Source organism: Apus apus, chromosome W (assembly GCF_020740795.1).
Source record: "Apus apus isolate bApuApu2 chromosome W, bApuApu2.pri.cur, whole genome shotgun sequence".
NCBI classification, from domain to species: Eukaryota; Metazoa; Chordata; class Aves; order Apodiformes; family Apodidae; genus Apus; species Apus apus.
This window is the reverse complement of record NC_067311.1, coordinates 689063-701149: the sequence shown is the minus strand read 5'-3', so window position 1 is coordinate 701149 and position 12087 is coordinate 689063. Positions and strand designations below refer to the sequence as shown.

At 46.8% G+C, this 12087-nt stretch overlaps 1 protein-coding gene across 3 annotated transcripts in view; it reads left to right on the top strand.

Annotated features, from left to right (window-relative positions):
- The window catches only part of LOC127395156 (unconventional myosin-Vb-like), a 135496-nt gene that overhangs the window by 85274 nt on the left and 38135 nt on the right, over positions 1-12087 (top strand). For all 3 annotated transcript variants that reach the window (XR_007891738.1, XM_051641627.1, XM_051641628.1), the window contains exons 18-20: positions 5842-5953; positions 7505-7716; positions 10888-11044. Coding sequence is in view for 2 of the 3 variants with exons in the window: in XM_051641627.1 (XP_051497587.1) it covers positions 5842-5953; positions 7505-7716; positions 10888-11044 (481 nt within the window). In the remaining variant the exon portion in view is untranslated. The remainder of the gene's footprint in view (positions 1-5841; positions 5954-7504; positions 7717-10887; positions 11045-12087) is intronic.

The following is a 12087-nucleotide window of genomic DNA, read 5'->3' as shown; positions in this document are numbered from 1 at the left end:
GGGGACCCATGGGAAACCTCTACCAGTCAGTGACCTCCATGGATAGGCAAAAACTGGTGCTGGGGATCTTCCTGACCAGCTGAGCTTAGCTCCTGAAGGAGGAAAAAAGATAAAAAAGACAAAAAGAACTTAATAAAAACCACTTTGTTTCTTCTCCTCTGCCAGCATGGGAAGGTGGCAGAGGTGAATGGAGATTTAGGCCCTTCTGTTGGGGGCTGCTGGCCTTGTTAGAAGACCCAGCCACACCTTTGGCTCCCATCTTTGAAGTCTTCAAGGCATTTGTAGAATTGACTCCACAAATAAAATAAAAAGAAAGAAAAAGTTTATCTTTAAATAAAAAGTTGCTCCTAAATGACATGATCTTGAAGGCATGAGGGAAAATTAAAAACCATTCCACAAGTTGAGTCTTTTATTATCATTTTAATTAAAGCAGCTGCAGGTTCAAATCCACCTGTCTGTCCCCTTGCAGTAAAAGCCCTGGAGCAGTGAAGCTGCTATGGTTTTGTTCAGAAAAGCCAGAAAAATGCAGTTTTATGCTCCTTAAGCAAATAGTTTTGCTCCCCAGTGCAGTGGGTGCTCCTGGCTCTGCAGTTCTGGGTCTCAGGGAGGTTTGGGGAGCTCTGACTTGAAGGTTTTGCTACTGGTCTTAGCAGAGCTGGAGAGATACCATGTTCCTCTCCACTCATAATTGTCCTAAAAACTTGAAGCATTTTTCCATGGTATAATTAGTAACTGGGGAGGTTGGGGACAGAGGGGAGAAACCACTACAGCACCTGGAGACCAGCCAAGATCTATTTCTGGCAAACAATTGACTGGTGTGAAGACCTCTCCACCCTGAAGACTCCAAAGGGAATGCCTTTGGCTCTGCTTACGTGCTTCTGGTGATGAGATCCTTTCATTTTATTTTTTTTCCCCCAGGATGTTTAAGAACACAAAACTCTTCCATCACTGCAACTTGTCAGCTTTTTTTTTTTTTCCTTCCTCCAGGGGAAAAAAAACAACCAAACCCAACCAACAAAGGTGCAAACAGCTTTTTCAGCCTTTCAGACTGACCTTCCCCAGTGTGTGGGGATGCTTCAAGGGCAGATTTATTGTCATGTTTCTAGAAGATAATTGCATGTGGCAACAGCACTGCATGAAATAAGATACTCACTTTGGGTTTTGGGAGTGTTTCACTTTTCCTTGGTCATAAAATAACCTTCTTGAAAAGCCAGACCCAGGAACTGGGCAATTTCATTGAAGGATTGGGAATAAACTGTGTATTTGATTTTATTTATTTATTTTAAGCCAGCTTGACAAAAGCTGCTTCCACAGAATCTTATTCTGTGGGAAATGTTATAGATGTTTTAATTGTTAGTTTTCCAGTGCATGAGATCAGTCTTAGTTGTCATCACAGCCAGTGTTGATTATTCCTCCATATTTCTGTTTTATTTTCAGGCAAGTAGGGTTATAATGGTTGATTAACAGCAAGAAGGAGGGTCATTGCTTCAAATTTAAACCATGTGAAGGCTAGAAATTGAAACCACTTAAAATAACAAAAGCAAACTTGATCTTTGTGCAATTTGCTTTGCTTAGGTGTAAACAATTTGCCTTGAGAGCAAGAGGGAATTCTCAACATATTTTATCTTGGGAGAAGTATGATTATAGAAAGAAGAGAAAATGTTTCTTTTCATCCTATAATGTTTAGATCTGAATATTTTCCAGTGTAGTGTGACAAGAGTAACACTGAGTCAGAGATCTCTGGATAAAGCCACTTTCTGCCTTTATTTCATGCTTCTCCATCACTGTTATTTTATGAGTTGAAGAGTTGAGTGTTGGGCTGAGGAGCTGAATGTCTTGATGCTTCAACAATTTTTACCTGGTTCCTTTGAGAAAAAGGACAAGTTTTAATAAGTTTTTAGTGTTCTTCATCCCCTGCAAGACACGATATGGTCCTGCTGAAAGATGAAGCTTTGGGCATGCCTGGTTTTATTTTCTCATTTCCATGGCAGGTTGCACTCTGCTGCGATCTCCAGTTAATTGAAAATGTATCATTTGGTTGGAAATGTTACACAGCAGTTAAGAAATATATTTGTTAGCCTGGACATAAGTGACTGTGATGAATGGACTGTCTGAAGTGTGTAGATAGTAAATCTATCATCAGCTTCCATGGGTAAAGCATGGGAGAAGTCTCTGTGCTATAAAACCATTCATCTTTGTAGGAATTGGCCACATCAAGATGAGTCTGTAGAGAATTAATTGGTGCAGATCTCTATTAATAACAAAATACTCCTTAAAACAAGTTTTTAATGTGCATTTTGTCAAAACTACATTTTTCTTGCTGCTTCTGGTGGTTTCCAGTGGCACAACAGCAGTGGTCACCCATTGTGGTGTCACTCCAGATAATGTCACTGCAGGTTCCATGAGATCTTTTTATGGTGGTTGTTATCTATGAAATAGCTTTTTTTAATTATTATCATTTTTGGCATTTGGTGGTTTCCTCTGGTTGCTGGAGCTGCCAGGTGCAGCATCTTTGTGTCAGTTCAGTGTGAAATCACAGCTGCTGAACTCCAGACATGTGGCACATTCATCTTTTATATGTATCATGGGCAGCCTTGGACATCAAATCATTTTTAATCAAGTGCCTTTAGCTGTTTTGCAACCATCTCAGGGAAGCACAACCTAGAAGTGATTTTGGCCACCACCAGTTGAGTTTGTCCACTCCCAACAAAGATTATATGTAAACAGAGGGTTGTGTTGTTTTTTTTCCCCCCCTCATTCTGCTTTTTTAATATATTCCAGATAATTTCAAGCCATGCCAGCCTGCATGTTTTTGAGCTAATTGAAAGGCAAATTTGTTCTGCTGCAGCAAACAAAGGCAAGAGAAATGTTCTTCCTGAGCTACGCTTTCTAAAATAATTGGATGCCAAATCTTGACTTGAATATTCAACCTGCATTCCCCCCAAACAGGCTTCAGCTCCTCTAGAAAGATCAGTTTAGTCCAGCTCTTCATTCCTTAAAATATTGATCCCTTCAGGGGATTATACCACCTGGATTTCTTGCATGGAGCTAGGTTTACTCAGCCCATGGTTACTAAGACGGTCTGGGGTGATGGGAGGTGATGAATTTATTTACCCTTAATGGAAGGATTTTGCTTTTGATTCTTCTGGGCCACCAAAAGCAACTATTATTATGGTTTAGTCATGAAAGCATCAAGCTCTTATGAAACTCCTTTCAGCTCTTCATTCAGTGCTGCTGAACCAGCATGGCTGTAATCACCCTTCAACAATAGGCTGGAGATACTCTGGGGAGTTGCTGCCTGCTTGGAGAGATACTTTTCAGAATTTCACCCCTAATTTCTTAGCTGAGCCCTCCCTTTAATTACAAAGGTGTAATTAATCCAGCTGGCTCTGCAGCAAGAGGACAACTCTGGAGTTCATAGCCCACCATTTAAAGCAGGAGCAGCACCTTGGTTTTGCACCCACTTGTAGCTTTGTGTAAAGCACCCAAATAAGGCCAAAGTCTGAGGAGGAGCAGCTGAGGGAGCTGGGGGTGTCCAGCCTGGAGCAAAGGAGGCTGAGGGGAGACCTGCTGGCTCTGCAGCTGCCTGAGAGGAGGTTGGAGGAGAGATCATAGGAAGGTCTCATTCAACTTGTTCACACGTATTAAATTAAATGGTTTTCAGGATGCTGCCACACAACGTGGACATGCCCATGGCTGGAAGCCCCCAAGGGCCACTCAATAAATACTATTTCTTATAATCATAGAATCCTTAAAGCTGGAAAAGACCTTTCAGATCATCCAGTCCAACCATTCCCCCAGCCCTGCCAAGGCCACCCCTGCCCCGTGTCCCTCAGCACCACATCTACGTGGCTTGGAAACCCCTCCAGGGATGGGGACTCCCCCCCTGCCCTGGGCAGCCTGGGCCAGGGCCTGACAACCCTTGCCAGCAAGAAATGCTTCCCAAGATCCCATCTCAGCCTCCCCTGGCACCACTGGAGCCCATTGCCTCTTGTCCCATCCCTTGTTCCTGGGGAGCAGAGCCTGACCCCCACACATCTTACCTTTTTCTTCAGGAACAACATTAAGAACTTTTTCTAGATTTTGCCATTTTCACATTCTTTGGAAATGGTGTCCTGGGTGCAGAGTGTCCATACAGGAATCATGTAGCACTTCACAATCCTTAGCAGTCCATTTTTTGGTTTTATTTGCCTTTCTGTCATTTTAAACATTTTTTTTTTCCCCACTATGTTCTTTTAATTAGAACATTGGTTTTAATCAACTGCCTTTCCTCTCCTGCTGCATTTTCTGATGTGATCTGAAGCTGTGTTGGTGATGTATTTGGATAGAAGTGTTATATTTCTGGCATGTCTATCTTGCCAAATATCTCAACTTCAAGCCTTCTGGAAGTTGCCTTATAGAATCATAGAATGGTGAAGGTTAGAAGGGACCTTAAAGCTCATCAGGTGCCAACCCCCTGCATGGGCAGGGACACCTCCCACCAGCCCAGGCTGCTCCAAGCCCCATCCAACCTGCCCTTCAACACTGCCAGGGATGGGGCAGCCACAGCTTCTCTGGGCAACCTGGGCCAGGGTCTCCCCACCCTTGATGAAGTAGAGATGAACTATTTTATAGAGATGGCAACCCTGAATGTGGCAAGTCCTCAGGTGGTGTGGCTTCTCACCCAGCCCCACCACAGGAACTGGCCAAGTGTAAGGATCTGTCACAAGCACCACTCTGCCCCTTTGCAATTTATTTTGCCTTTCTTTTCCCCCCCTCTTAATGCCTGGAAGTGGAAAAATAGGAAGCATTTGATGTAATACCATGAAAATCAGATCATGCATAGTGCAGCTGGGCAGAGATGCTTCTGTGTGACTGGTCTTCATCCAGTGTATCCTCATCTTGGCTGCCAGAACACCCAGATGGGTGAGGATCAGGCTCACAGATGGTTTCATTGAGTGAGGGCAGGAAATAAAATCTCTTTAGTTCCTCCCCATCCTCCTTTGACCTTTGTTATGCTTATTTTTTCAAGTAACAACAGCCCCACTTGGCAGTGCTGGAAAAATCTGATGGTTTTAATTAAAAACTCAGGTTTTGAGGGGTCTGTAACTCACTGGGTTGATGTGGAGAACACTAAAACTTGTCAGATGCTGGACTAATTTCCGGACCCAGTCTGCAGGCTCTGCATCTAACAGTGGTGGCAGGAGATGATCTTTCATAACAGTAAGATGAAGTGCTCTAGTTCCTGTCATTAATGCTTGGAAACTTCTCTGCCGGTGACAGTGAAGCTTCTTCCGAGTGGTTGCTTTGTCTTTTCAGTGTCCAAAGGTTTCGTGTGTGTTTTCAGGCTCTTGGCCACAGACCAGAGTGGATTAGTGAATGAATTGGTTCAACTTGGTCTTCAAGAGAGTTTGGAAAAGCATAATAAGGAAGAGTTTCTATTTGAGTCATTCTTCACTGTCTTAATCAAGATTGCTTTTGAAAATGTTATTGGAGGTCCATGATCTCTTCCAAATTAGCAAATCCTTTCCAAAAGGAAGAGTGTTGTTGCATTTGACTTGTACAAGGCAGCAGCTTGGGAAGCACATCAGGAGAAGTGAAAACAAGGAGTGACCCATGGCCTTTCTGTTCCAGGCTGGAAATGCACTGATAAGGGTGTTTGGTGGTCAGGGAGAGTTGGGACTGAGTGTCAAGTTTGGGGTGACCTCTTATTTTGGTTGGCTTTATACAGACTGAGAGTAGTGGTGAGAGATCCCTCAGTACGTGAGGTCTGTATTTTGACTCATCTAGGACTCCATAGGCTTTATTTTAAGGAGATAGTGCCTGGCATGCAGAGTAATCCTGTGTCTGCTTTACTTTCAGATGGTCCTACCACGACTTCTTCAACAGGTATCGTGTTCTTATGAAAAAGAGAGACCTCTCGAAGAACGACAAAAAGCAGATTTGTCAGACCCTCCTGGAAGATCTCATTAAGGTGAGCTGGGACCAAATCATTTGGAATGGGTTTTATAGCACTGAAACTTGTGGCTTTGATATGATTTAAATTCTGGGGTCAGTTCTGGGCTCCTCAGGACAAGAAGGACTTGGAGGGGCTCGAGCATGTCCAGAGAAGGGCAAGGGAGCTGGGGAAGGGGCTGGAGCACAAGTGTGAGGAGGAGCAGCTGAGAGAGCTGGGGGTGTCCAGCCTGGAGCAAAGGAGGCTGAGGGGAGACCTGCTGGCTCTGCAGCTGCCTGAGAGGAGGTTGGAGCCAGGGGGGTCAGGCTCTGCTCCCCAGGAACAAGGGATGGGACAAGAGGAGATGGGCTCCAGTTGTGCCAGGGGAGGTTGAGATGGGATCTTGGGCAGCATTTCTTGCTGGCAAGGGTTGTCAGGCCCTGGCCCAGGCTGCCCAGGGCAGGGCTGGAGTCCCCATCCCTGGAGGGGTTTCCAAGCCGTGTAGATGTGGTGCTGAGGGCCATGGGGCAGTGGTGGCCTTGGCAGGGCTGGGGGAATGGTTGGACCTGATGATATTTAAGATCTCTTCCAGCCAAGATGATTTTATGATGCTGAATTGCTCTCTTTGCTCCTACTTCACCTGCTGCTAGTGCAGGTCCCTCTTCACCCTGGGCATTTGTCCAAAAGGAGATATCCTCAGGCATGACATGGCATCTCTTGGTTGCAGTCAAGCTGAACATACCATTTGTGTGCTGATGAAGTCCAGACTTGGCCATCACCAGCTCTACATGAACAATGGTTCATGTTTAGAAAATGAATCCCCTCCAACCCCTCCTGGTTTTTGCTTGCTGGAGCTGGAGCTCCATTTAGAAGTCCAGCTTAGGCCAAGATCATGAGTGATCATTAAATGCCTTTTTGCACAAATGAGGGAAATGCAATAAACACCCAATCTTGAGGTGTGTGGGACTTTCACTAGCCAATCTGTAGAAAAATAATCCTATAAATTGGAACTTTTATTCTCTTCAGCAAGTAAGAAGCCTTTGCCACCTCTCTTCACCAAAACCGTAACTACTCAATCCCATGTGTTGTATTTTTCAATTACCAATGTCCACACAGCATCTTAATCAGGTTGCAAGTTTTGATCTCTGGTTTCTTCATGAGATCTTGAGGAGGTGTCTCAGTTGGGTTCCTTGCTCCTTGTCCACCAAGTTTTTCCCTTAGCTGCAGAGCCATGTGCAGTGTCAGCCTTAATTTTTTGGAGCAGGAAATCTTCTCTGGAAGTCCTCTGGTGTTGCATTGCTCTATTTTCTTTTCCATAAAAGAAAAAACAACTCAAAATATTCACAATTTGTGTAGATATATGGAAATTCAGAAGGAATCCAGGTGCTTCATTCCTCAATATACAGAAGCTCAGGAAGTTTGGAGCCTCCTAATAACTTCATCATCCAATTAATATGAGGTGTGAGTTGATGAATTGGATTCCAAGTGGGTTTTTTTTTAATCTATATTAAGCAACATAGACTGAAAAAAAAAACCACATAAATAATGTTTGCCATAATTAAATTTAGTTTCCTTTATGCTTTTGAAAAGGATCCAGACAAGTTCCAGTTTGGACGTACCAAGATCTTTTTCCGTGCAGGCCAGGTGGCATATCTGGAGAGGCTACGAGCAGATAAGTTCAGAGCTGCCACAATCATGATTCAGAAGACAGTGAGGGGCTGGCTGCAGAGGGTCAAGTACCAAAGGCTGAGACAAGCTGCCATCCTCATCCAGAGGCACACACGTGGACACCTGGCACGGAGGTGGGTCCTGGGAAGTCCTCTGAGGGAAGGCAAATGGATTAAAGCACTTCTGGCACTTGGAGTTTCAATCTGTTCCATCTCGTGGACCTTAAACTGAGGGTTTTGTGGGAGGAACATTGAAAATGCTCTGCATGGGCTGTTGTCTTCCAGCCCCATGAAGACAAGAGCCATGTTGTGCATGAAGGCACCACGATGGTGAAGGTGTCAGGACTCATTCCTGGCCCCTCTCCCCAGCTTTATTTGGGGGCAAGAGGTCAACATTCTTTGTCTCAATTTGATTTCATATCCACATGGATTGAATTTCTAGGTGCAGGGCCAGAGTTAGAGCAGCTAGACTCTAATCAGATGACCAAAGTACTCTGAGATATTTTTGGTGAGACCCTGGCCCAGGTTGCCCAGAGCAGCTGTGGCTGCCCCATCCCTGGCAGTGTTGAAGGGCAGGTTGGATGGGGTTTGGAGCAACCTGGGCTGGTGGGAGGTGTCTCTGCCCATGCAGGGGGGTTGGACCTAGATGATCTTTAAGGTCCTTCCCAACCCAAAGCATTCTATGATCTTGTGTCCCTTAGTCCTGTGAAACGCTACTGTTCTTTTGCATCTGGCCAAGCTGGTCTCAGGCACTTCACAGATAGGAACAAGGAGGTTATTTGGGTCCTTTTGGCTTTCTTTCCCTTCCTTCCTGCTTAGAGAAGCTGTGGTGTGTTAGCTTGTGTCACAAGCCGGTACCGGGGGGCTCCCGGCTCTCAGGATACTTTTGCGACTGCCCCTCCCGATGTGGAGGGGCTTGTGAATGAGCCCGAGGGTCACACGCGGCGCTGCCTCTCACGGAGCAACGGCCACTGCGGGACCGTATTTCTGGGTGGTAGTTAGAAAGCCCCCCCACCCCACCACGCTCAGACATTGCCTCTAAAGCCAAGGTTTGCTCCACAAACTAATCGGTTTATTAAGGGTTAACACAAACCGAGGGATGATGTTTAGGGACAATGCAAATGTGAATGGCTACCAGGGCTATCAATATGGATGTAGTGAGCAAGTGTCCTTTAGGGAGGCAATGCAAGAGGTCCTGAGCTTTTGAGGGAGAGGGTTAAGGACCAAAGGGAGGAGGGAAGGAAACCCGACGCCGGTCCTCCTTAAGAGGTCGGGCTGTATGTGCGAGTGTGAGGGAAGGAGTGTGTGTGTGTGTGTGTGTGTGTGTGTGAGGTGATGTTACCCTCCGGCAACTTGTCCAGAGTCGGTCGGTGGCCAGAAGGCAGGACGGCAGGTCCGTGGTGTCGGAGGGGCAGCCTCTCGGCAGCGGGTGCAGCGCCTGTTGGTTTCCCCTCAAGCGGCAGCAACACGGGGAGGGGGCTCCGGCCCCGACCCCAGGGCTCGGGACCCCGGCACGCTCGGCGCTGAGGCTCAGGCTGGACCCGGGGCAGGGAGGGTCCCAGCACCAGTGTCCGCAGCAGGGGGGTGTCCCACGCAGAAAGCGTCCGAACGGGCCTCAGGGAGGAGAGAAGGGCCCACCTGCTGCCCTCGCCCCTTTGATACCCCCTGACCCACCTGTCCAGTCAGTGTCACTGTCCAGAGCCAATGAGCGTCCATGAGCCCCACGTTAGGGCAGTGGCTACCAGGGGCACAGGATGGCTTGTCGCCCATCCTTTCTGTCCCGGACCACAGCTGTTGTTTTGGGTTCAGTTGTCCTTGAGAAGCAAGTCTGTTTTAGTCCCTTAGCTGGGGATAATCAGGAGATGCCTTCGCTGGCTTAAAAGGCATTTTGTTTAGACTGATGTGGGGAAGAAAAGAACAGTTTCCCACAGCTTGGCTGGTTTCTTTTGAGCTGCAGTGTTCTGCTTGGCTTGGAGTTAGGATCTGCCCATCAGAAGTGGGCAGATCTGCAGCCCAATTAACTCTGCAACTTGAGCACCATGAGGTGCTGCCTATCTACAAGGCTCCTGCACTGTCATTTCACTCCTTATTGCTGCATGAATGTTGGTTTCTATCAATTATGAAAGCAACCAAAGGTGAAGAACTTCCATATTCCTTCCAAGCATTTCCTCTAAACCATACTGTATTTTGGAAGAACATCAGAGATGGAATTCATGGTGTTATTTGCTCTTGTGAAAGTGATTGGCCTCTTGGAGATTGGAGGGATGAGAAGGTCTCAAATAAGCAAAGCTGGGCAGTTTGGTGACACTTATTTCAAACTGAGAACCCATTTTTTCATGTCCTTAGAAGTCCATGTACTTCTTCTAGGCTCGTGGCTGCATGTCCCTTTCGACAGTCTTAGAGGTCACTTGAAGACCAGGCAAATGAGACCTAAGCAATTAGGGGAAGGTTAAGAAAATGGGAGAGTTGGTGATTAACTTTCACCTCTCTGGTGGGCTCTCCATGCACACCTGCAGACTTGGATGCTATAGTTGACTTTGCATCAACCAACCATCCCTCTGAGGAGGGAGGATCAAGAGAATATACAAACCAATCCGAGATGGCTCTCCTAGTTTTGATCTGCTTTTCGCCAAGTGGATCAACTGTCTTTTCGTGCTGAGAAGACATGATTAAGAAATTCATCATCAATTCACCCAAACCAGCTCATTATCAAATGAAATGGAGGTTTTATGGGCATTTATTAACCTGTGAAGTAGCAAATTGAACAAGGAGCCAGTTGGAGAATGGGGGCAACACGACACAGGGTTGACTATGTCCCTCATTATTTACTCTGTGAACTGCTCAGGGCTCTGCTCATGAATGTTGCCAAGCCAGTGCACACCAGTTTAAATGTCAAACCAACTGGCAGCTGCTTTCACTGAGGGGCTGGACACCCCACATGTCTTGCTTTTTATAGTTAGGAAGTGATGGAGCCAACCTGGGTGTTGAGTGGCCCAAGAACGTAAGGCAGAGAGTTCAAACCAAGGGGAAAGCTGGAAAATAGTTGGATTTTAAAGCTATTCAGGAATAATGAGGTGTGTTGATTTCTGGTTCCAGTTCTCCTGGGTGCCAGGGACTGCCATGATTCTGCTGGAGACCAGATATCAGCTCTCCTTGTCTTAACCCTGCTGGTGAGATGGTCTTCCTTGAATACCATCAAGCTACTTGGGGACGACAGGTTTTTCTCCCTGTCCAGCTTCAAACTTACTGCAACAGAAAGAAGGAGGGAGTTCATTTTTACTGCTAACCTTTCTCCTGTCCTTCTAGACTTGCTGAGCACCTGAGGAGGACAAGAGCTGCCATCACCTTCCAGAAGCAGTACCGAATGCTGCGGATCCTCCGAGCTTTCCAGAAGGTCCGCAAGGCCACCCTCACCATTCAGGCTTTTGCTCGGGGCATGTTTGTCAGGAGGACTTATCACAAGGTATGACTCCACAGGGTGTCTTTGCCTTAGAAAAGAAGAAGAGTCTTTTAATTGAAAACTTTTGACACTTGTCTCCCATAATATCCTTGTGGATAAGCTCAACAAGTGTGAGTCGGAAAAGCAGACAATGAGATGGATGGAGAACTGGTTGAACAATAGAGCCCAGAGGGTTGTGATCAATGGTGCAAAGTCCAGTTGGAGACCTGTGACTAGTGGTGTTCCCGAGGGGTCAGTATTGGGCCCAGTCTTACTCAACATCTTCATCAGGGACCTGGATGAGGGGACAGAGTGTGTCCTCAGCAAGTTGGCTGATGACATGAAGCTGGGAGGATTGGCTGATCCACCTGAAGGCTGTGTGGCCATTCAGGGACATCTAGACAGGCCAGAGAGCTGAGCAAAGAGGAACCTCATGAGGTTCAACAAGAATAAGTGTAGAGTCCTGCACCTGGGAAGGAAAAACATCATGCACCAGTATAGATTAGGGGTTGACCTGCTAGAAAGCAGCCCCATGGAGAAGGACCCTGGGGTCCTGGTGGACAACAGGGTATCCATGGGACAGCAATGTGCCCTTGTGACAAGAGAGCCAACAGTATCCTGGGCTGCATTAAGAAGAGTGTGGCCAGCAGGTCAAGGGAGGTTCTCCTCCCCCTCTGCTCTGCCCTGGTGAGACCACATCTGGAGGATTGTGTCCAGTTCTGGGCTCCCCAGTTGCAGAGGGACAGGGATTTGCTGGGAAGAGTCCAAGGGCGGCTACAAGGATGGTGAAGGGACTGGAACATCTGCCTGATGGGGAAAGGCTGAGACACCTGGGGCTGTTTAGTCTGGAGAAGAGAAGGCTGAGAGGGGACCTGATGAATGTCTCTCAATCTCTGCAGGGTGGGTGTCAAGAATGGGCCAGTCTCTGTTCAGTGGTGCCTGTGACAGGACGAGGGGAAACGGCACCAAGTGACAACACAGGAAGTTCCACCTCACCAGGAGGAGAAACCTCTTTCCTGTGAGGGTGACAGAGCCCTGGGACAGGCTGCCCAGAGAGGTTGTGGAGT